Genomic DNA, 22,239 nt, shown 5'->3' with positions numbered 1-22,239 from the left:
CCACTCAAGTTGGGTCTGCACTGTGGTATTCTCCCCAGATGGCAAGCTGGTAGCATCAGGCTCTGGTGATAAGATGGTCAAGCTCTGGGATGTTGCCACAGGGACCCTGCAACATACTCTACAAGGCCATTCAGGATGGGTCTCAACTGTGTTATTCTCCCCAGATGGCAGGCTGATCGCATCAGGCTCTGGTGATGGGACAGTCAAGCTCTGGGATGCTACAACAGGGGCCCTGCAACACACCCTGCCGATTCAAGGGTTGGTTACTAGCCTGAGCTTTTCTAAACATGGGCCTTGTCTGGACACAAATCTGGGCTCCTTTGATATTCAACCCTGGTACAGTAATTATGAGTCCATTTTACATCAGGCCAATATCGAATTGTCTACAAACGATCAATGGGTGGCCCTTCAGAATGAGAATATATTATGGCTTCCTCCTGAGTACCGACCCGTCTGTTGGGCAGTTGAAGGTGGTACTTTAGTTCTTGGACACGCGTCTGGGCGGGTTTCTTTTATGAAATTTTGTACATAGCATGAAATTTTGTACATAGCAGACATAAGTTCGCCTTGCATTCTGATAAGATGATTTCGAAGGTTATGCTGACGGCACAAAGGGTGTACAATGTTGAAACTATAAAGGCCTCTGTATTCTGATAGCACTTCCACTGTGACGGCAGGCCTAAGACTTTTAGGCTGGGGCTCGTTGGGTTTATCTTGAAGACAGAAGACAAGGGGAAAAGATAAATGTCAGCCGAATATTACCACTATAACCTAGTGGCATGCCAAGAAACATATTAGCCTAATCAGCACACGCCGATCCGGATCTGCAGAGGGTCATAATTGCTTAACCCCTCATTCCATGAGAATAAATAGTCAGTTAGTCAGGTAGATTCGAATAATCAGAGCTTTCATCATCATACCTTCGGATTACTAGGTTCGCGCAGTCTGACAATAAATAAGTAGGCCGTAGTTACTAGCAATGTTGCTATCCTGATTGCTATTTGAGTTGACCACGGGGTCCTAATCCCCATGGTTAAGGAGTGTCTTATATACATGATAAGTTCTGTCCGGAAATACCTATCCGCTGGATCATGACTATGGATCATAGAGGTGGATCGTAGATGATCCATCTGTGCCATGTGACAAGACTCCGCCTCGCCAGCCTTGTCAGTAATCTCTAGGCTGTGCTGTAACATCCACCTACTACTCAATAGAATAATAGCCTTTCGCTGATCTATTCAGTATTATGTTTAATTACAAATTTTCTTTTCTTTTCTTTTTTTTCCCTTTTCCCTCTCCGTATTCAATTTGGGAGCAGATTGCTTTCAGAATCTGAAATATAAAACATTATTTCTCCACGTAGGCTGATCTTGGGAACCAGCATGTTGCTTGGTTTTCAATACAGGTAACATATTCAACCACCAAACGGCGGATTTTCGCTGCAACTCGCCCAATTTTGAAGCTTTTCAACGACGAATGAAATTAAATTGGACTATCTAGAAGTTGGAATATATAGTTATCTACTAGGACAATTTCTTATAGTATAACCCATAATATTGCAGCCACTGCAGCGCGGAGGAGCTCGCTGTTGAGATGCAGCTGCTAGCTCACGAACCTGCTCATCCACCTGCTTATCAAGCTGCTGAATGCGATCACGGCCTTCTTGAACATTCATAAACAAGTCATTCCCTAGAATAGCATGCTTCCTTGCCTTTTTCCTAGATTTTCGCTCATTCTCGGCCTGAAGAGTTCTAATTTCTTGCTGTAGAAGCAGGTTCATCTCCATTGCCATCTGAGCAGCCTTTTCAAGCTGATTAATATGGGAGATTGGACTGCTAGATAGCTTCCTTTTGCTAAGGCTCTTTTGTAAGGTGCGAATCTGGTAATCTAGCTGGCGAGGGTTCTGAGGTGTCTGTGGATTCCAGGAGCTTGAGGCTGGTACTAGAGTCGGTGTTAGTGTGTGTAGTTGAAAGGTAATCTTTGCAAGAACCTGCTCTTCATCAACTGGCTTGAGTCCAGCTCCTGCAAATCCACTGCATATGTTGATTGGATTGAACACTTTGGCATGAGCAGGTGGATATAGATATAGGAAGTCTTCCTTATCAATATGGTTATTCCCTGCAGCCATCAGCCCCTCAAGCAATTGTTCCGTACGCGCGCTTAATACCCCCAAAACACCAACATCAAGTGGTTGCAGAAGGTGAGAAGCATGAGCTGGCATGCAGAGACAGATGATTGCATTCTCCTTGCAGAAGGTATCAAAGCCTGCAGTCAAATGGCTACTATGGCCGTCAAGGATAAGCAACCGTTTTGCACCAGTTAAATGGCGTCTTGAATATGGTTCAAAGACCTCTTTCAGCCAGCGGAGTCCTATAGCATCTGTCGTCCAGCCATTCTCACTGGTTGCAATCCACCAGTCCCCATGAACTGCAGGTTCCTAATACCAAGCAGCCTGTTGACTTGCTGCCTTTAAGATAACCACTGGTGGTATATGGTTCCCCTTCGCGCTCACAGCTTCAATGATTGTAACCCATTCATGATTCCCTTGGATAACTGTATGAGGCCTCTCACTGCGTTCTACTGCAGTGATTACCCTTGATGTTGAGCAGATTCCCATTGCAAAGCCAGTCTTGTCAAAGTTCCAGATATCATCCTTGTGGATACCATGCTCTTGAATAGCTGTGTGTACTCATTGGAACCACTCCTTAATGATTCTTGGGTCCTCCTGCTTCGCACGCTGATATGTGATTTGTTGATTATATCTAGTTCGGAGTTCTGGATGGCGCTTGATGAACTTATAGGCCCAGTTGATACCAAGTTCTGCAGTAGGGTCTGTAGTCGCTCACAAAAATTGTGCCATTCCACGCAGGAACTCCGGTCGAATTGGAAAGCCTTGTTTATCTGCTTCTAGCAGTCGCTTAACAAGTGTTGCTTCTTCTGTAGCTTTCAATCTGTGGCTGTTGGCGCGGTTTCTGAGCGTGATTTTCTTCCTTTAAGCTGAGCGCGAAGGGTAGTTTCAGGCACTGCAAATATATTAGCAGCCTTTGTTTTTGATCAAATCTTTCCATTTTTACAGGCTGAGATAGCCATCTGTATGCGATTTTCTTTAGAAAGAGGCATTTTATATCGTAGTGGTGGAAAAAAGACGTGTTGAAGAATCTTGACGCGAGAATGTTGGGGGGGGGTGCAGCAAAAATCCGCCGCTCGGTGGTTGAATACGTTACTGGACACCCATGTATTGACTATACCCTTCCCTAATTAAATGTTTTAACTAATGAAACTGACTGACGTGACTTTTTCTTCCTCTCTCTCTGGCCAGCAAGAGGAATCACTTTCCCTCTTGACAACAGAAATGGCACCAAATCTTCAACCCTGAAAGCGCAAACTCATTCACGACTTGATAAGGAATATGTCACTGACTATATACCAGATAGCTGATGCTGCTGAGTGCACCCCACGCACTGTTACCCATATCCACTCAAACATCAAGCTGTTTGGCAGTGCTCGAGCTCCTTCAAATGGTGTTGGCCTGCAACGAAGCATCACGCCATTCATGTTAGAAGCTCTTTGTAACCATCTACGCCAAAATCCCGGTTTATACTTGGATGAAATGGCAATCTTTCTTCAGCAGAATTTTGATGTATCCGTGACACCCAGAACCATCAGCAAAGAGCTTGCTGATAAAGGCTGGTCTAAGAAAGTAATTCGACAGATATCAAACAAAAGAAATGCTGATTTGCGAGATTTCTATCTCTATAATCTCTCACAATTTCATTCATATCACCTCGTCTATGTAGACAAGTCGGGATGTGACAAGCGTGCCGGGCTTCAACGACTGGCTGGTCTCCACTCGGTGTGACCCCGGTTCAACTATCTGAGTTCCAGCAGGGACAACGGTATCAGATCTTACCAGCATATGCTCAAGATGGCATCATATTATTATTATTTTATTATTAATCAAGTTTAACGTCCATATAGAGCCTTCCGGCTATGACAGACCCTGTTTCCTGGACTGCAATTCTCATTCTGAACTGCCAGTTCAGAATGACATCTACTGTCCCTGTGTAGTCCCTGGGATGTGCTCCCCATTCATGACCATCCTTGACCTTTTCCTCGCTCTAATCTGCCTATCTACACAGGGCTTTTGGGCTCTATAGGCCCCCTTGGCTTCTGGTGCAGTATGGGCGCCACTCAGGTTTGCCCTTGAGCCACCCTTATCTATTAGCCTTCTCCAACCCGGTCTGCTTCCTCCAGAGCTTCCAGGCCCCATTCATCATCCTTCTGGGCCCTTTCTGCTGCCCGGGCCAGGTCTTCTAGAGGGCAGCCTACTGTGGTGTCTGCTAGAAATTGTAGCAGAGCTCTTGTGGCTCTAGGTGTGACGGTGTGGCAAGAAGCTATATAAGTGAGAGCAGTGCGAAGCCATTTGGCTTCGTATCCTAGTCTTTTGCCAGTGGTGCAGCGGTTTGGCTCCTAGTACAGTTATTACAGTGTTTTAAGTAACTCTTCAGAACTCTGCATTCAAGATCTTCACAGATACAATAAGAATACTGAGATATAATTGTTACGGTACAGCCTAGAGACCATGAGCAGGACAGACGAGGGGTGGGATCCTATCACGTGGCCACCAGTTGTTTCAATAAGTCCGTTCCGTTGAGTGTAATACCGTTTGATGCGCATATAACTGAGTCTAGGGACCAAGTCTGAGGCCCCTGCGAGGGCCCCTCGCTGGCAGGGTCCTCTAGTTTTTTGACTTTCTAGGGGCCCGCGGGAACCATCCTGTTGCTGTTTTGGAGGCATAATGATCTGGGCAGTTGTTGTCATAGCAGGTAGTCCAGGGAAGTTGGGCGTGTCTTTCTTGCTTGGCAGCTGATATCTGTTTCCTGCCGTCCTTTCCTGGCCTGCTTGGGCATTTCCATCCAAGATGATCATCCTTTCCGCAATGGATGCACAGCTTTTACTCATAGCACTTCTTCTGTTCCTCTGTCCAGTTGGGGTTTGGCCCTCAGGGCTTCTTGTTTGCTGTGCTTCTGGTGTCCCTGTCTCTTCAGTTTGCATTGTCCAATTCCATAGCATCTCCTCCATTCCCTGTATGCTGGGGTGTCTGTCGGAAAGGGTTGGAGTATTGTTGCTCAGTTTGTCGCTCAAAAAGTCAGTTATCAATTCAGGTGGCCATGAGTATCAGGTTGTTGAGATTCTTTGGCTCCTCGGCGGCAAGAAGTCCATTTTTGACTTCCTCCTTCAATCCTCAGTAATAATGTTCCATGAGTGATTGTTCTGACCAATCTCCAAGGAAGGCTGCAGATCATTGAAACTCAGTGGTATAGTTGGCAACAGATGTTTTTTGCTGGATAGACATGATAATCCAGGTAGCCTTTTTCACCTCATCCAGATCTCCGAAATTTTGCTTTATTCTGGCTAGGAATACTCCAAAATTACTAAAGATTTCACTGGTCTTGATTTATTGTTGTCCCGGTGACTTCTGCATGCGATCTTGCAGGTATGGTTCAAACTATTGGTGCTGCATAGGTAGGTTGCTGCAAACATAACCTTTCATTCCTCATTGGGGAATTCATGAGGGTTGAAGAAAAAATAGAGCTCCACCTGCAAGATAAAGTTTGCAGTTTCTTTTGATTGCCATAGTAGAGGTTGGGTTTCACAATCTCAGTTTTTGAGCTGGTATCACCATCAGTGGGATTCTGAGCTGCTAGACTTAATATATGATTCATGCTTGCTTTGGCTTGCTGTCCTAGCAGGTGTATCTGCTCCTGATGCTGAGTGTTCCTGTTGATCTGGTTCCGCAGTTCATTCTGTAGATGGTTAATCTGTTCCCAAAGGGTAGCATTCTCACTAGTTGATTCCTGTAATTGGCTTTCCAGTTGTCCCACTTGGGTCTGCAGTTCCCTAAGGGTTTGGACAACCTGCTGTGGGGTAAGGTCCTCCATCTCTGCTAAAGTAGGTATGGTATCGGTGTCTCTTTCAAACTCGCCTTCTGCAAGAAAGGTGGTCAAAGTGTAACGGCGGACCTAAGACTTCTTAGGCAGAGGCTTGTTGGGTCTATCTTGAGGACAGAAAGCAAGAGAAAGAGATAGATGAGTAGGCCGTTACTAGCAATGTTGCTATTGAGATTGCTATTTGAGTTGGCCACGGGGTCCTAATGCCCATGGTTAAGGAGCGTCTTATATACATGCTGAGTTCTGCCCGGAAATACCTATCCGGTGGATCATGACTATAGATGGATCAAAGGTCCCGATGGATCATTTTGATCCATTGTCACGTGATAGGATCCCCCCCTCGTCTGTCCTGCTCATGGTCTCTAGGCTGTGCCGTAACAATAATTATCTCAAGATAAGTAATCTTACAATCTAGATACAGCAATCAGCAGAAGAGCCAACTTCTAAAGATAAAGTTAAAATACTCTTGTCATTAATAATTCTCTTGCATTTGACTATAGTTGCTGGAAGAAGGGAAAAAAACTAAAAGAACCTACCACTACTTATAGACTTTCAGGATAAAAGCCTTGAGAGAGAGGGGTAGTGTTACAATACTCGCAGAAGTGAGGCTATAAGAGAGGGAAGCTCTTGGAGAAACTACAGACCAACAAACCAATCAGAATACAATCAGACCTCCTTCAGGCTATGTGAATTGACAAGAGGTCTTTGATTCAGTCTCCAAATCAGAAGGGCTATTTTGATTAACAATGTATATAGAGATGCTTCTTAACCATGAGAATTAGAACTCTGTGGTCAACTCAAATAGCAATCCAGATAGTAACATTGCTAGTAACAGCCTATTCATCTATCTCTTTCCCTTGCTTTCTGTCTTCAAGATGAACCCAATAAGCCTCCGCCTAAGAAGTCTTAGGTCCGCTGTTACATATCCCTTTATAATTCTGTAGATAGTCCCTTCTCCTGCCCTGTAGAGTATCACCTATTATGCAAGGCTGTGCCAGTCAGTGCCTTAGCTGGTTAGTTTATAACGTACAACTAGAGCTATATAAGGACGCTTATGTAGATAGCTTTAGTTCTCTGTGCTCAATAACACATAGTTACTTGGTTATATACTGGCAGGTCACCAGGCTAACCTACTATTGAGTATATGTACTCAATAGGCGCTCTACTTCACCTTAGTTGCGTTGTCTCTTAGACCAAGCCACCGTTGCGACTCGGGACCGAAGGAGTGCGTAACAGCTGCATATTCTCCAGACCACAAGATGTAATGAGAGAGAAAGAAGAAGTTAAAGTAAAAAGGAGTAGAAGATGCTTTGGATAATATGACAGCACTCAGGCATAGCAATTAATATGTATTAACTATGGTAGCTAGTCCTACAAGATCCAAAGCATGAGGAAAGAAACAGAAGCAATCAGGGCTCGTAAGCAGCAATGGCTGACTAGAGCACTAGGCCACAGAACCCTGGACACCCAGAGGGCATATAGGGCCCAGCCTGGCTGGAAACAGGATCCAGTAGCAGCTGCTGCCCCTAAGAAAATTGCCAGTCGGTACTACCAGCTCAAAACTGGTCACGCAGCTATAGGGACCTATCTGCAGAAGATCCAGGTACAAGACTCAGAGGCATGCCAGGGGTGCCAGGCCCCAAAGGAGTCTGTCTACCACCTTCTATTTGAATGTAGAGAGTGGCAGAAGCAGCGAAGGGCCCTCTATAAGGCCCTAACCAGGGCTAGGGTGGCTCTGCCAACAACAGCCGAGGGTCACCCAGAGGGAAGGCTACTAGGAGATCCTAAGGCCACCAAGGCCATCCTGCAGTTCCTAGCAGACACGACGGTGGGATGCCCCTTAGGGGAAACAGCTCGGACAGCCGAGAGGATACAGAAGGATGATGAATGGGGACTGGCGGCCCTAGAGGAGGCAGAACGTGAGGGAAAAGGATAATAGGGGAGGGTGGCCTGCAGTAGACAGGTGACACCCACACCGATACTGGCAACAAGGAGGGCTTATAAATGCCCAAAAGCCCTACGCAACTAGGCGGCCTGGGGCGAGGAAAAGGTTCAGAATGGTCAAAGACGAGATTAGGGACTAATAGGGGCTTCAGCCCAAGAATCGGGGTCTGTCATAGCCGAAAGGCTCGGTATGGACGTTAAACTTGATTATAATAATAATAATAATAATGAGGAAAGAAAGAAGAATGTCAGCCAAATATTACCACTATAACCTAGTGGTATGCCAAGAGACCTATCAGCCTAGTCAGCACACGCCGATTCGGACCTGCAAAGGGTTATAATCCCTGCAATAAAGGGATCATACTGTCTATACCCGAAAGCACCTATTTTCCTTTGTTATTTCACGAAAATGTCTCGGGATCGTTAAATCAAGAAATATTCGCAAGCAAGAGGTGATTGCGGTCATCCCGGGGTTTTCTTTGCCATCAGAAAGTTGATCCGCGCCAAAGATGTACTGAGCAAAGCAAAGGAGCGCCTGTCCGCTTGTGATCCGTACCGCTCCCTCTACGATCAAAGTCTACAGGTTATTGGTACCCCGTGACTTCAACACCCTCGCGGTGCGCATCGTCTGCAAACGCCAGATATACTCCAGACCTTTGCGGGCCGGTTGAAGACCCTCTGTAGGATTGATCCCTGCCAGTTTTCAGACCAACCGGATTATCGTTCCCGTCATCACAACAAAGCATTGCGGTGGTCCCAAACGTTGGCGTTGCTTTTCTTTCCCCGTCGGAACGCGCCATTCTTCAGCAGAATCTGCGCTGCAGCCACGTCTTTTACCAAAATTGCTGACAGTAGTATTGACAAATTGAAGTGGCTATATCCGCCACCTGTAGATAACCTAAGTGACCTGAATATCAATAATGATAAACTCGCCTGTTATTACTCCCATGAAATGCTTCCTGTGGTTGTGGAGTACATTTGCATACCCCAGTTCCGGCAGGCGCGCAAAGAGGAAAGCATCTGTGATTAAGTGAGACTGGGGATGATGATTTATAACTTCTCATGCGTACATAGCTGTGGACAAAAAATACCACTTAGCCACAAAAAGGGACCAAGCAACCAATTCGCAGTTGGAATGTTGAACAAACAGGAATGATATCTGAAGTGTTACGCACTGCTCCGACTTCGTCGAACTGGCTGTAGGTAAGGTCTTGGATTTTGTAGGTGAGCTTGATAACCGATCCTGAACCCGGAGTTCCAAATCGGACTTGGATAGTAGAGGTTTGGTGAAGGGTTCAACATAATGTAGTCAGAAGCAAGGTGCCTATCAAGAAGCTACTCTAACAGTGGACTACCCTGCTGACCTGAGAGTATATTCTAAAGTTGCTTGTCCTCGCTTCCTCCGCCTCTTGAGTTCTGAGTCGAGAGAGCAGATTTGGTCCTGGGCGTGCAGTAGCCAAGTCACGATGGGGCTCGTTGGATACAGGCAGGGCTTGGCGGAGCACTGGTGCTCCTGGCCGTCGCGGCAGATCTTACAGCGGCGGAAGCTGGTGCACACGAACTGGAGTTCGTGATCGATGGATGGCGAAGCGGATCGATCGAAAAATTGGGTTGAGGTGGATATCTGGTGGAGCACGATCCGCCGGGTATTCCTATCCTCGAGTTTAAACACGCTCTAGCGAGTGGATAGCCCGGTATCCTGTCTAGTTTGCCGAACTATAGAAAATATAAACTCAGTAGATCTACCATGCAGAAAGCAGTATGGAGCAGTGGAGACTGGGATGTGACAGAAAGGTATATTTTCTACCATAGTGATCGCTGGTACATAATGAAGTTAATTATTCACCAAGCGCGTTCATGATCGTAACAAGGGCCCCACAACAGGTTTCCCGTGCTTTTATCCACAGGAAAACCACAGCTACCCCATCACATCTCTGCCCTATCTACTGCGGCATGTGCTCGAACGGGTGCGCCAGGTGCTCCTGGCAGAACGGCAGCTTGCTGACAGTCCAGATTTCAGTATCCTGGTCTCATCAGCACTCGTCCTACGTCTCTGAGGTAGAGGACAACACACCGGCTGCAGCTTCTTCTTGATCTCCGTGTCCAGAGTGCCGGCCTTGATGGCGATGATCTCGGGCGCCGCGTCCGGGTCGTGGGCGATAGGCGAGCCGCACTCAGAGCAGAAGACGCGGTGCACGGCCTTGCCGGAGCTGCCCACGCCGGCCCAGCTCTTGGTCGGGCCCTTGACGGTCAACTTATCCTTGGGGACAACGGCGACGAGAGCTGTGACCTTGTTAACATATATCCTTTTTCGCGGGAGGCTTGGAGGAAGGGGGGGTTACGAATAGGTCGAGCCGCTCTGGCGCTGGCAGTCGTCACAGTGGTCGTAGGCGACAGCGGCGGGCTTGTCGACGTCAATGGTGTAGGTGACGGCCTTGCACAGGCAGTGTCCGCTGAGAACCATGGTGGGCAGATATATAGATCAAGATCACGGTAGAGATATGGACGTAGCTCAGGCTGGTTTGCTCACAGGGTGCTCAGTTCGAGGACCTTGGACGTCCGTCGAGGGTATTTAAGCCCTGCGACAACCAGAGGATGTGATCGATCCTCATACCTACCTACCTAACCATGAGTTGAGCAGCGGAGGATCGCGGGGCGGATCGCTGAACTTACAAAGACCTCCACAGCATCTACCGCGGGTCGCAGCACAATTTGTCATGGTCCAGACTCACGCTTAGCGCGACGAGCCCCGCGATGCCGGCTTGCGTCGGCGGCTGAGGGACAAAAATCGAGCCAGATCCATCTCTCGCCTCGAGGAGGGGTTTCGCTCAGCTCGGTTGATCTGAGAACCAATCGGCATGGGCACAGCGCGCGACGCCATGATCACAACCTGCACAGGAGGGGATGTAACATTCTGCATATCCAGCTGTAAACCGCCCAATGGAGTCAATCTGACAAACAGCTATGTCTGTCACAGAAAATGGATCCGGAAAACTCAAATTCGACCAGAATTCCAAATCTGGACTGCAATGCTCTCCTTCGGGGCTATCGAGCTATCGCGCTCGGTGTTTGGTGCCTTTTCCTTTGTGCCTAAGGACCAAGATACCCGCTTCAGCTCCCCTCTCTGCTCTCGTGTCCAAATTTTGGCGTTGCGGATGGGATCACCTCTGCATTTGGCCCCTTGCAGCAGTGTGGGGTCCGGATCGAATTCTCGAGTTTCCAGCCCCTCGATAAGCGCGACGATGCACGGATACCGACAAGGCCTTCCAGATCTGGGCTGTGAAGGAGTCGGGATGAGACGGTGAGAATCTGCGATCGCTGACCAAGACGGTGGTTGATGATAAATCCCTGATTCAGCACGCTGAGTCAGTTGGTTTCAGCCAATTGCATCGGGGACAGCAGTAGCTAGGTGCGTTTCATCACCCCCACAGGAGCACGGTTTCAACTCTTCTTCTCGCCGGGATGTGCAGGAGATGCAGAGGATAAGGCCAGTGTCGGAGAGAGGAGAAGAGACGGAGGTGGACGACCGCGACCACGTGAAACCGATTCCAGCAGCAAAGATTGGACTGGAAACGCCAATCAGGCCCTGTTGATACGGAGCTGGAAATTGGAAAGATAACCAAGAAGAGCACGAAGGGATATTATTTAAAATACCTGCCTTCCTCTTGAAGAAGAACCTTGGAATCTTCTGCGCAGGGTAAACGACGCCCGTGCGTTGTACCGACTCAGTCAGCCCAGGAATTATACGGGCACGAAAAACGCAGAAAAAGCGGATTCAATTATTGTTTTCTTCACTCAACTAAGAGTTTCTACACAGATGGAACGACGTGCGCAGGTAAGGTCACATATGTGGGAGAAGAACGATCGTCTGAGACGCAGATATATGTTGAGACGCTGGATCCGTGGAGAAAAGAACCTAGGGTCCGGAAGCGTTCTGTATGGTGTATTCCGGTACTAACCGTCACTTCAAGGCCGGATTCTGCATTATCTGTGTTCATTTATCTCTGACCATGCGCAACATATATACAGATGTCCGTATCCGCAAACTTAGATGTGCACCGTGTCTCGTGATAAGTGGAGGTACAACACCGATAAACCTTAGTCAGAATCTGTTTTATAATAGGGCGAAAGTGGCTCGTATGGGAATTTACGGACCACCACATCGCCGACATACGCGGACAGATTCGTTGTCATCGTGCTCTAAAATGAATGGACCGCTGTTAGCAGCTTGCGGCACAAGTGGCTGTACAGCCCTGCACATATATCCGCTGCTCGGAGGGAACGTACCAGGTCAAGCTCGCATGTTGGCTGCTGGGACCCAAATTTCTCCACGTCCTGTACAGTGCCGTTCGCGTAATTGACGCGGACTTGTTGCACCGTCTGCTGGGAAGGATCGCCGAGCAAATAGTTCTGGGGCAGTATTGTCAAAGAGGAGTGTGCTGTCTGTTGATCCTTTAGATTATACACTACAAATCGCAAGAGGCCTGCGTCGTACCGTGAAGACAGTGTTGGGCAGATCGGACGTATCAGGTACATGATGCATGCCTAAGTTGAAGTGGCTGTTATTCACAAGTCAGCCTGTTCCAGGAGCATCCGCACAGATCAGAGTTGGTCTTACATGACAATATCCTCTTGTTCCAGAGACTCCCCGTCGAAGAACTTCTTGAAGTCGATAACAGGGAACTCCGGATCAAGCGAATTGTATGGATATGCATTGCGCACCTCGGTGTCCTTCTGCTTCGTGACGAAGAGATGGTGAGACGCCCAGTTAGCGGCGTCTTTCAGGTTTGTTGAGTCCTGAACCGTCAGATGGATTACAGATGCTGCATTGAGATCTAGTCAGCAATCTCGGCGCAGGCTTTGGGCGTCATGCGGTTGTTCGTACATGGAACGATTCGGTAGCCTCGATATTCGCCATATTTATTCTTCGCGTCCTTGTTGACGACGGTGTACATGGCACCGTTGTTTTCCGGCCACATCAGCTTCGACATGTTTTCGTTCGTGACAAACGACCTTTCCAGTTTCATGGTGTTTCGTTTTTGGCCAGCGGCCCATGGATACCTGTCTTGGTCAATCTTTGAATTGACGCTGTAGAGACGAAAGAAAACCCACTCCTCGCTAACTGATACAATGGCAGTCTTCATCAGCGTGTTTGCGGTGCCATTGATATCCATGTCCAGCTTGTAGTTGAGGACGTGATCGTGCATGGACCCAGAGAGATTGTCGTGGATCTTGAAGCCATAGTCACCGTTATGCGCCCAGTACGCGCTCTGGATATACCCGGAAGCGCGAACAGTTACCTGAATTGAGCCGTCTAGATAGAAACTGTATTCGAACATATAGTCGTAGTTGCCCACGGTGCTGACACTTCGGAGGACCAGCATGATGTTCTTGGTCACGCTCACGTACGACGAAGTCGAGTGCCTCTGAATGGGATATCCCGGGTCTATCTCGAAGAGACAAAGGCTGTTAATATGAGTGTGGATCGTTTCATCAACGTAGAAGGAAGTGTTCAAGTACGTCGCGTAGGACGGGCAGTCGTAGCCCCCAACAAGCTCAAATGCATACGGACCGAAACCGTAGTATGAATCCAGATACGCAGTGCTTGACTGGAACGGATCACTTCCAGCATAGTGAGCCATGGCTTCTTGCAAACTAAGCTCGTAGATGATACGCTCTCCTTTGTATCTGACGTCGAAAAGCTTCATTCCCGTGTCTCTGTTGAAGGCGATGTAGAAAGAGAAATCCACTGCAACCAAGTGTTAATCCTTTCGCTTAGTATGTCTCCGTGCTTCCGCTTGACTTACTCCATTCGACATATTTCTCTTCCATGTCGACACCGTATCGTGGCTTCGATGGTAGAACGGGCATTGGAGGGTCTACTTCATCGTATTGCATGATTTCCCCTCGCTGATCAGTCTGAGCCCAGGGGCCATCAACATTGGGACCTAGCTTCTCAAATCCAGGAGAGAAAAACGCTTTGCGGAAATCCTCGGTCGACTCGTAGAAAATGCCATTGTAATACCATCCCTGAACCGACCACCCTGCAGGATCTCGACCGGTGATATTTGTCTTCACGTAAAGTCCTAGGGGAAGCAGTGTCGACGACTCGTAAAAGCTGGCAGGATTTTTCCAAAACCCGTTCCATGAAATGACAGTGCCATTTTCGTGCCACAACGGATCAATCGCCGCGATTGAAAGTGTGTCATTTTCGGCACCCATGACCGTCTATACCTCTATCAGCAAATGAACGCTCAGATAATGCACATCGCAACATACACCATTCCAAAGGTCCAGCGTTATATGAGCAACACTCGCACCGACCTGGTTCAGGAAATCTTTCAATGCATCAAAGTCGGCATCGTACACGCGTTGTTTGCCGGTGCCCTTATTGTACAGGTAGTTGAGCGGCTGGAGCGTCGTTTTCTTCGAGACTGGAAGGGGCCCGACCATCCATTCCTGAATGTAAGGTTCTTCCGTCGCCTGGAATTGGATCGTTGCTTTTGCATATCGATCAGGGGCGGACGCGACGTCGTTCAGGTAAGGAAGCGCGTCTGACTTATTGGGCTGCAATAACTCAACGAGAAGAATGATATTGTCCCAACTATGCCACAGTCAGGTTGTCAGTCACCAAGGCATACAGGCAAGTAGCATGCACAAGATAATATCGGTTACCTGGTGGCATTTTCCACTGCGGTCAGATTAAGGGTAGGCTCTTTATGGAGAAAGCTCGTCACGGCAGCTGCTTCGGAGTCGTCCAGTCCCAGGAAGATGTTCTTCCTCGGCGCTTTGATCAAGACGCGATCGTTCATTTCACATGTTGATGATGAATTACCGTAGCCTCTTCGACCATGGCCCTTCGCACCTGGGAGATGGCCCGGCTTCGTAGCCCAAGGAACTTTTGATTGCGGACGGGCCAATACATTGGACCCTGTTGCCACAAGTGCAGCCGCGAGAAGCGAAAACAGCCTCATACTCGAGAACCCACAAAGATGCTTCTCTGAACTGTGTTTGATGAACAATAAATTTCGAGTTCTCTGGTATTTAAGCGCAGGTGTGACTCCGGGTGCCAAAATCAAACACCTCCTGAAGGGCGGATGCAGCTGTCCGACATGGCGATGCTGATTGCAGCTAACAGACGTATCAGCAAACAGAATACCATTATCACAATTAAAGAATGTGAGACACAGCCAACCGTTGCTGACGAGGGATCTTAGCCTCTATCTAACAAGCGGGCTGGGGGAATATCAAGGCTGGATCGAAAAGTTCGACACAGCTTCAGCTGGATGAATTGGCAATGTTCATGATTTGCGGATTCGGTCTACGTCCGGAGGTCCGGAGACCTAACTGGCTAACGTCGGAGAACAGGGGGCCTGATAGGATCATTCCTTTTGTATCATGGGGCACAATTGATACCCAATACTACATGCATATTCGTGCCCAGGCCATGACAAGTCTGGGAGTAAGCCTCTGTGCAATTTCCAGAGCCCGCTGCACTGTATATGTTGAAGTGATTGTGTATCTAAATATAAGCGCGAGATGTGGTTGATAAGATTCTGCAAGGGGTTGGGCACAATCCGGGCAGGACACGTGCCTAGTGAGCCCTACGAACAGATCAGCCCTGCCGAGTACATGTGCTAGGTAATTGCAGAAACGGGGGAGGCAGTAATGGCATATTTACTGTAATATGCGATTTCGGAATTGTTAGCCGAATATTACCACTGTAACCTAGTGGTATGCCAAGAAACCTATCAGCCTAGTCAGCACACGCCGATTCGTATCTGCAGGTCATAGTCCCTGCAATAAAGGAATCATACTGTCTATACCCGAAGCCGCCTATTTTCCTTTGTTATATCCATTCAAATTTCATGAAAATTTCTCGGGGTCGTTAAATAAAGAAATATTCGGAAGGTCTTAACCCCTAATTCCATGAGAATAAATAGTCAGTTAGTAGGTAGATTCGAATAATCAGAGCTTTCATCATCATACCTTCGGATTACTAGGTTCGCGCAGTCTGACAGGAATATATTGTATTGTGTCCAGTCGACCTTAGCTCGATTGAGAAAAATATATATATTCAACAGACGATGCACAGGCCCTACGAACAGATATTGGTACCTCTCGAAATACCACAAACCTAGTAGGCAACATGCCTGTAGATAGAGTATATTGTCGGCTATTAGTAGCTGTGTCGCCATCTTGTATAACATGCCCGTGAGGCGAATGTCTATAATAAAATGCTGTTTTATGCTTTGTCGACTGTGGATAGACTGGGGTATAATGAATCATTTTCTCCTGTTCAATTTTCATAACCGGTTCTGATACTGCATCAGTCACTATTTGGCCAATGAAAAATAAATTCATAGAGAAACAGGCTTGTACAACATGAGGATAGCATCCTCAGATATTTCCCAAATATCTTATCTATTTAATGCTTCTTCTATCCATCGTTACAAAGCTATCTCTATGTTCTCTAATATCCTTAAATAATCGAAATAACATATATCCATGAACATCTATAGTTGAATGATGAAACACTTTCAAGTGACCCGGGCATCTCCTAGGGTGGCCCACATCAAACTTGTCCAATCTTCAGATAATTCAAATCCCTCCAAATCTGTCTGGGAAGAGCTACGTCTTCTATTCATTGGCTTCTCCAGCGACCCCAAAACTACGTGTATCATTCTTTCCAGCACGCTTGGCTTTGGACATGAAGCATTCCTGAACCCCATTCACGATCGAGATGCCCGCGAACAGTTCGACAGCGGCCTCGCGGCGGTGGAGACCTGTACGAAAGGTACGAACTGATGATCATCAGATATATCTACTCACTTGCTAAACTGCGTCGCGCCAAAAGCTGTGATCTGTATTATCAGTGGTGAATGCTCGAGAATAGGTCTTTCGCTAGCCCTATCCTGCGACGTCCGTATCGCCGTTGAGGGTACGACGTTCGTCATTTTTGGGAACGAGAAAATTAGCGATTATGAGATACGTCTTCTACAGCAGGTTCTGCGGTATAGTCAAAATTCATGCTGGACACATAAGATTATTGTCACTGCGGGCCAATTCAGTACCAATGACGCCCTGGAGAACGGAATTATCAGCAATGCGTACCGAAATAGTGCAGATGCAATGAGCAATGCCTTGGGTCTGGCGAAAACTATGAGTATGAGGGATCCGGACAGTACGGTAAACACTAAACTGTCAATCGCACGAGCTCGCGATCCTCGCTTTGGTGAGTAATTCGCTGTCGTTATAATGTTGTTCTCCAGCTGACCGGTATACAGTCTTTCGGGCGGCAAAAGCACGGTATCCTGAAAAGGAAATGGCAGCGGATATCGATTTTGCGCTTGGCTTAAAGTCTAAAATTTGATAACTTCACATTAGTCAGTCATTTGTCACTAGTTTTGTCGATGGGTCAGAGCTTCAACGTTTTAGCGATAGAATAAATTCTTCTCCTGAACCAGCGAGCATACCGACACGATTGAAATAAAAAGCTATCCTGACTGTAAAGAGCACTTGTGATATGAACCACAAGATGAGTTAAAAATAAAGATGTCTTTCGCCAAGACGACTGCGTGTTGGAGATAGTCAGACGTCTCTGAACTACTTTTGTAGGGTTTTATTTCTTCTAACAGTTACCTTGATCGTGGCTATGAATGTCTTTTCCTCATCAATATGCGCTTATGGAATTATAGTACTCTATACTAGGCAGTAATTTGAGAGTGTACGTCTAATATTTTCTGAAGGTAACTTCAGGGTATCAAGTAAGTACTGTGTGACCGTGCATGTACATACTCGGATCTTTTTAGGGACACAGCCGAAGAAAGTTCCCGACCCGTTCGATGACCGACTCTGTGCCTTTTTCTTTGTTAAAGTATTTTCCGATGACGCTGTAAAAAAGAGCCGAAGAGGAATGGAATATTTGCATATTACCCTTGCAAGAATACCCCCGTTGGCCGTACGCTAATTAATACATAGGCAAGATCAATTTTGGTTTGCATTCTATGCATCAAATACCCGATGCACCATACGGCAAACGGCGTTAGCATTATAAAAAAATTCGCCGAATATAAAGAATAGATCCGTAGAGATGCACGTTCCCTTAGCAGTTTCCATGGACACAGTGGGTGATGCCTACTCCTCCCACCCGCTTTTGCCATGCTTCTCTCCCGTCTCGTTCTTCAGGGTCTTCTCGTCTCCTGTATCCCGTCCACGGGCTGCGCTGGCAGCATCCTGTTTGCTGCTGGAAGCCATGGATTCATATCGCCAGCGATAATAGCCGCTGCAACTACAGCTGCAGGGGAAAACCACCTCCTCCCGAAGCAATCTCCAGCAACCGACCCCGACAACAACCAGATCATCGAAATCGACGGCTTCTACTTCGAAAACCCTAGCACGAAGTGCACCTACGCCTCGCAACCCTACATCTACAAAGTGTTCAGCAACATCGACAAAAACGTGGAGAACCTTTTCGGGCTCATCCACCCGAACGCCACCTTCACCGTCGTGGGCCACCACCCCCTCGCGGGACGGTACCATGACCTCAAGCACTTCTATATCAATGCCCTCTATCGCATCTACAACTGCGCGCGGCTGAAGTATCCCGAGCTGTATAAGGGCACCTTGCAGTATATCCATGCAGGGTGCGACGAGCGATGGTCGGTGCAGGAGCTGCTTTTTGAGGGAAAGGCGAATAATGGTAAGCATAGCACATATACACATTACTTCTCGAAAACATGTTGTATTTTCATTGCAAATTGCAGTTCCCTAAGAGAGCATACGCAACAGGTCTAGAATACAAGATCACCAACGTATGGGTCACACGCTGGGAAGACGGCAAGATGGTCGAGGTCCGCACCTACGTTGACGCAGACGACGTATCCAGGATGCTGTTTGACAACGAGATATGGTCCAACTCCAGTACATTTACGGAGCATGATGATTTTATGCCTGGTCCGGCGGGCATGCCGCCTGATAAAGAAACGCCAGCGGTCCAGTCCAGCTGCCGTGAGCATTACTAATTCGAACGTGCAATTTTGTGTTAGATTCTTGGTAGATAAACTTTCGTTGGCATACACAATGTGGATATGGAGGCCATCTCCAAATGCTGGGTGCGCTGTGTTGTAGTTGCCCGCATTTAGAATGTCCGCGTAGGATAGTTAAGCGTCCGAATAAATATCCGGCTTTATCTACCTCACTAGCCTTGCAATGCACCGCAGATACGCCATGCTGACTGGACTCTTGGTGTTATCCGTATGACGCAAATGTGCATACTTTAATAGATATATTTCTTTCGTACTGAATTTGGATAAAGTCGTAATCGGATCTACTAAAAATCAAGATAGTAGTATCACGTGTGCGATGAGAGTTCTTGTAAAAAAATATCTATTACACAAGGTAATGTGATGCGATCTATGCACTAGAGTACAGAATTAGATGCATTCATGCTTGACGAAAAAAACGCAATGGACATATGCAGAATGTCTCCAGCCGTTGAGTCTATTTGCAGCCTTTGTAAACCATAGTAGCAAGGAAGTCGTCGTTTCTTGCCCACGTTCTCCGAAGGATTTATTTTTCTCGCTGGGCCTGCTCTTTCTTTCTCTCGTTGCGAAGAAATCTCTCTTCCCGCCATTCAGGACCCCACTTCAGGACTGGAAACAGGGTAGGGATAAACGCCATTGTGATCAGACCGACAAGAGTATAGGCCCAGCCAAGTCCTATCCCGTCAATGATGTACTGGATAACAGAGGTTCCGGCCGCGCTGAGGAGACATCGACACAGGTTCTGTGCGGCGGTGACTGTCGCAGGGCTTTGTGGGTAAAGGTCTATGAGAAGCGTCTGCTGCATTGTCATTGCACCGCTAATCATAAAGCCGGAGATAAAGAGGAGGATCAGTGGCACGGCGAGGTGGGTTCGTCGCTGCAGAACCCAACCCCAGACTGTGACGCAGCAGGCTCCTATCAATGTTGGGATCCATATCACTTGAAGTCGAGCCTTTTCTATCGGGAATTTTCGTAGAGCATCCCCTCGTCGCTGCTCGACTGGGTGTCCGATCTTGCGTGCCATCTTTTTGAAGTTGAAGTCGAGGAACCTCCCTGCGAGGATGCTCCCGATTCCTGAGCCGATACTAAACGGTCTGGAGAATAGTCAGTACATGTACTTACAAAAGGACGACAGTATGGAAAGCAGAAAAGGGTTCCCAGGGACATCTTACATGTAGCAAAGACCAGTCTGCAATTGGTTGAAGCCGTAGGTGTCGTGAAACACAGGAGATATAGGAACCATGATCGTGTAGAAACCCGTTATCATAATTGACGCGAATAGCATAACGATGGCCACATCCTTTTCCACAATGATTCTGAGAGCCGATATTGGGTTTGGAAAGCGAATGTGACTGCTGCGTGTCGGCTGTCCCTCGGGTTGCCCTTGAGAGTCGTCGGAACCTCTGCGGTGACGTTCTGGACCCCTGATAATATCCATAAGAGATTTGTTCCAGCCACGAGGAGGGATAGATCCGTTGCCAACGATCTTCCGACATGTTTCAGGCAGCAACACTGCGTAGGCAGCCAGGTAGATGCCACTGGCGATCACCAGGAACCAAAAGATAGCTCGCCAGCCCAGGTACTGGGTGAGGATGCCGCCAATGGTAGGCGCGAGAGCCGGACCAAACATCGCGCCGGCCTGGACATAGCCAATATAGCCAGATCTCTCCGCGGAGGTCGCGATATCCGCCATCACGGCATTTCCAAGTGCCACCGTCCCACTGCTGCCAGTGCTTTGCAAAGCACGGAGAACGAGCAACGCCGCATAGTTGCCCTGGAGCGCCAGGGCCATATTTGCCAGCACATAAATCGTGAGAGTGAGGATGTACACGGGACGTCGACCAATCTGGTCCGCAAGGTCTGCGAAAAACATCGGGGCCACTCCCTGCATAATCATGTACGTCGTCACGGAGAAGTTGATCTTGGCCACGGAGATGTGATAGTAGTCGGAGAGTTTGTCGAGTGCCGGCAGATAGATAAAGCTGGACATAGGAGAGAACAGGGTGCTAAGGGCAGACATAAAGATGATGAAGACCTTCATCTTCTTCGAAAAGACTGAGTATGGCGGCGGCAGCGCATCCTGGGGAAGGCTGACTTCTCCATTCTTCTCGACATCCGGGACGGCTCCCACGCCTCCCAGCGGCGCTGATGGTGGTATAGTTGCAGTTTTGGAGACGCATTCAGAAGGGAGTTCGGACGAAGAGGAGCTGGAAGCACTTGGGAGGGGGATGCTCTCGCCGTCCACGCCCAGGTCAGGACCCTTTTCGTCAGATGGGGGGTGGGACGTCTTTTCGGCCATGGCCAAGACGGAAGAAAATGACACAGAGGGCGAGGAAGGTTACAGAACGGCGAGTACAGGAGAGATCATGAAGCATCGGCGGTGTTGTCGAGGCGGAAACGTGTGGACACGGCGGATATCATCATATCGAGATCAGGTGTTAGGGCATGCGTTGCGGGCCTGTACCGGGCCGGTCCCGCTTGCGGGTCCGGGGAAGCCTGCGGTACGGCGGTGATACTTTCCGCACGTCGAGATGATGTCCTATCCTTGTCCTCTGTCATCTCTCGTCCGTCCTTCACCTCCTGCATCTGATCTCGACGTCTTCACTCATCTCCTCATATCTTCGACTCCCGCAACGCCTGCCACCATGGGTGGTCCTCTCGCCTATCTCCAGTATGGCCTGGGGAAGATGCTCTCTCCCATCCGCGGCCATGACTCCAAACTGATCACCAACGGCCCTGCTTTCAAGGACATCCCGCAGCCCAATATGTTTCTCGAGGCTCCTGAATGCGGTCCCTCTGGCTCCCGCTTGCTTGACCATCACACCATGCTTGCGAAGGATGGCAAAGGGGACTTCCCCGAGCTGCACTGGACGCCTCCCCCAGACGTGGACGTCAAGGAATACGTTCTGATCTGCGAGGACATCGACCTGCCAATCCCCGCCTTGGTCGCTCACCATGGCCTTTTCTACGGCATTCCGCCCACTACGACCGCAGTCACGAACGCGGACATCCAGCACGGCAGCAAAGATTCCAAGGAGCATGTCACCACGGCCGGCTGGAAGTACGTTCCCAACATGATGGGCTCAGTTTACTTAGGCCCAGCTCCACCACTGGGCCACGGGTCTCATCGCTATGTTTTCACCATCGTCGCGCTCAAGGAACCCCTCAACGAGAAGCAGCCAGAGAGGCTCAGCAGGCAGAAAGTCAGTGACGCAATGGTGGGAAAAGTGGTTGGTTGGGGACAGTGGATCGGCACCTGGGAGCGGCCCTGGCCAAAATAAATCTTACGAGTACTATCC

At 48.3% G+C, this 22,239-nt stretch overlaps 7 protein-coding genes across 7 annotated transcripts; 4 read left to right on the top strand and 3 right to left on the bottom strand.

Annotated features, from left to right (window-relative positions):
- Positions 1-7,338: 7,338 nt before the first annotated feature.
- Positions 7,339-7,887, top strand: VTN00DRAFT_3470 (uncharacterized protein; the record flags this gene model as incomplete). Its single annotated transcript, XM_069429791.1, has 1 exon — positions 7,339-7,887. The coding sequence occupies one exon, from the start codon at positions 7,339-7,341 to the stop codon at positions 7,885-7,887; it is 549 nt and encodes a 182-aa protein (XP_069282764.1).
- A 1,951-nt stretch (positions 7,888-9,838) lies between these two features.
- On the bottom strand, positions 9,839-10,359 carry VTN00DRAFT_3469 (uncharacterized protein; the record flags this gene model as incomplete). Its single annotated transcript, XM_069429789.1, has 3 exons — positions 9,839-9,919; positions 9,970-10,178; positions 10,275-10,359. The coding sequence occupies 3 exons, from the start codon at positions 10,357-10,359 to the stop codon at positions 9,839-9,841; spliced, it is 375 nt and encodes a 124-aa protein (XP_069282763.1).
- Positions 10,360-11,993: 1,634 nt separating this feature from the next.
- Positions 11,994-14,869, bottom strand: VTN00DRAFT_3468 (uncharacterized protein; the record flags this gene model as incomplete). Its single annotated transcript, XM_069429788.1, has 8 exons — positions 11,994-12,095; positions 12,183-12,338; positions 12,391-12,454; positions 12,514-12,718; positions 12,781-13,644; positions 13,703-14,123; positions 14,175-14,499; positions 14,571-14,869. 8 exons carry the CDS (start codon positions 14,867-14,869, stop codon positions 11,994-11,996), a joined length of 2,436 nt encoding a protein of 811 aa, XP_069282762.1.
- Positions 14,870-16,424: 1,555 nt separating this feature from the next.
- Positions 16,425-17,268, top strand: VTN00DRAFT_3467 (uncharacterized protein; the record flags this gene model as incomplete). Its single annotated transcript, XM_069429787.1, has 3 exons — positions 16,425-16,692; positions 16,753-17,130; positions 17,183-17,268. 3 exons carry the CDS (start codon positions 16,425-16,427, stop codon positions 17,266-17,268), a joined length of 732 nt encoding a protein of 243 aa, XP_069282761.1.
- Positions 17,269-18,056: 788 nt separating this feature from the next.
- Positions 18,057-18,919, top strand: VTN00DRAFT_3466 (uncharacterized protein; the record flags this gene model as incomplete). Its single annotated transcript, XM_069429786.1, has 2 exons — positions 18,057-18,597; positions 18,687-18,919. The coding sequence occupies 2 exons, from the start codon at positions 18,057-18,059 to the stop codon at positions 18,917-18,919; spliced, it is 774 nt and encodes a 257-aa protein (XP_069282760.1).
- Positions 18,920-19,466: 547 nt separating this feature from the next.
- On the bottom strand, positions 19,467-21,239 carry VTN00DRAFT_3465 (uncharacterized protein; the record flags this gene model as incomplete). The annotated part of the gene is made up of 2 exons (XM_069429785.1): positions 19,467-20,034; positions 20,113-21,239. 2 exons carry the CDS (start codon positions 21,237-21,239, stop codon positions 19,467-19,469), a joined length of 1,695 nt encoding a protein of 564 aa, XP_069282759.1.
- Positions 21,240-21,585: 346 nt separating this feature from the next.
- On the top strand, positions 21,586-22,221 carry VTN00DRAFT_3464 (uncharacterized protein; the record flags this gene model as incomplete). The annotated part of the gene is made up of 1 exon (XM_069429784.1): positions 21,586-22,221. The coding sequence occupies one exon, from the start codon at positions 21,586-21,588 to the stop codon at positions 22,219-22,221; it is 636 nt and encodes a 211-aa protein (XP_069282758.1).
- Positions 22,222-22,239: the final 18 nt, after the last annotated feature.

This window comes from Thermoascus crustaceus (assembly GCF_041956765.1).
Source record: "Thermoascus crustaceus strain CBS 181.67 unplaced genomic scaffold VTN00scaffold_17, whole genome shotgun sequence".
Classification (NCBI taxonomy): domain Eukaryota; kingdom Fungi; phylum Ascomycota; class Eurotiomycetes; order Eurotiales; family Thermoascaceae; genus Thermoascus; species Thermoascus crustaceus.
The sequence above is the reverse complement of the archived record's forward strand: the minus strand, read 5'-3'. Positions and strand labels throughout refer to the sequence as shown.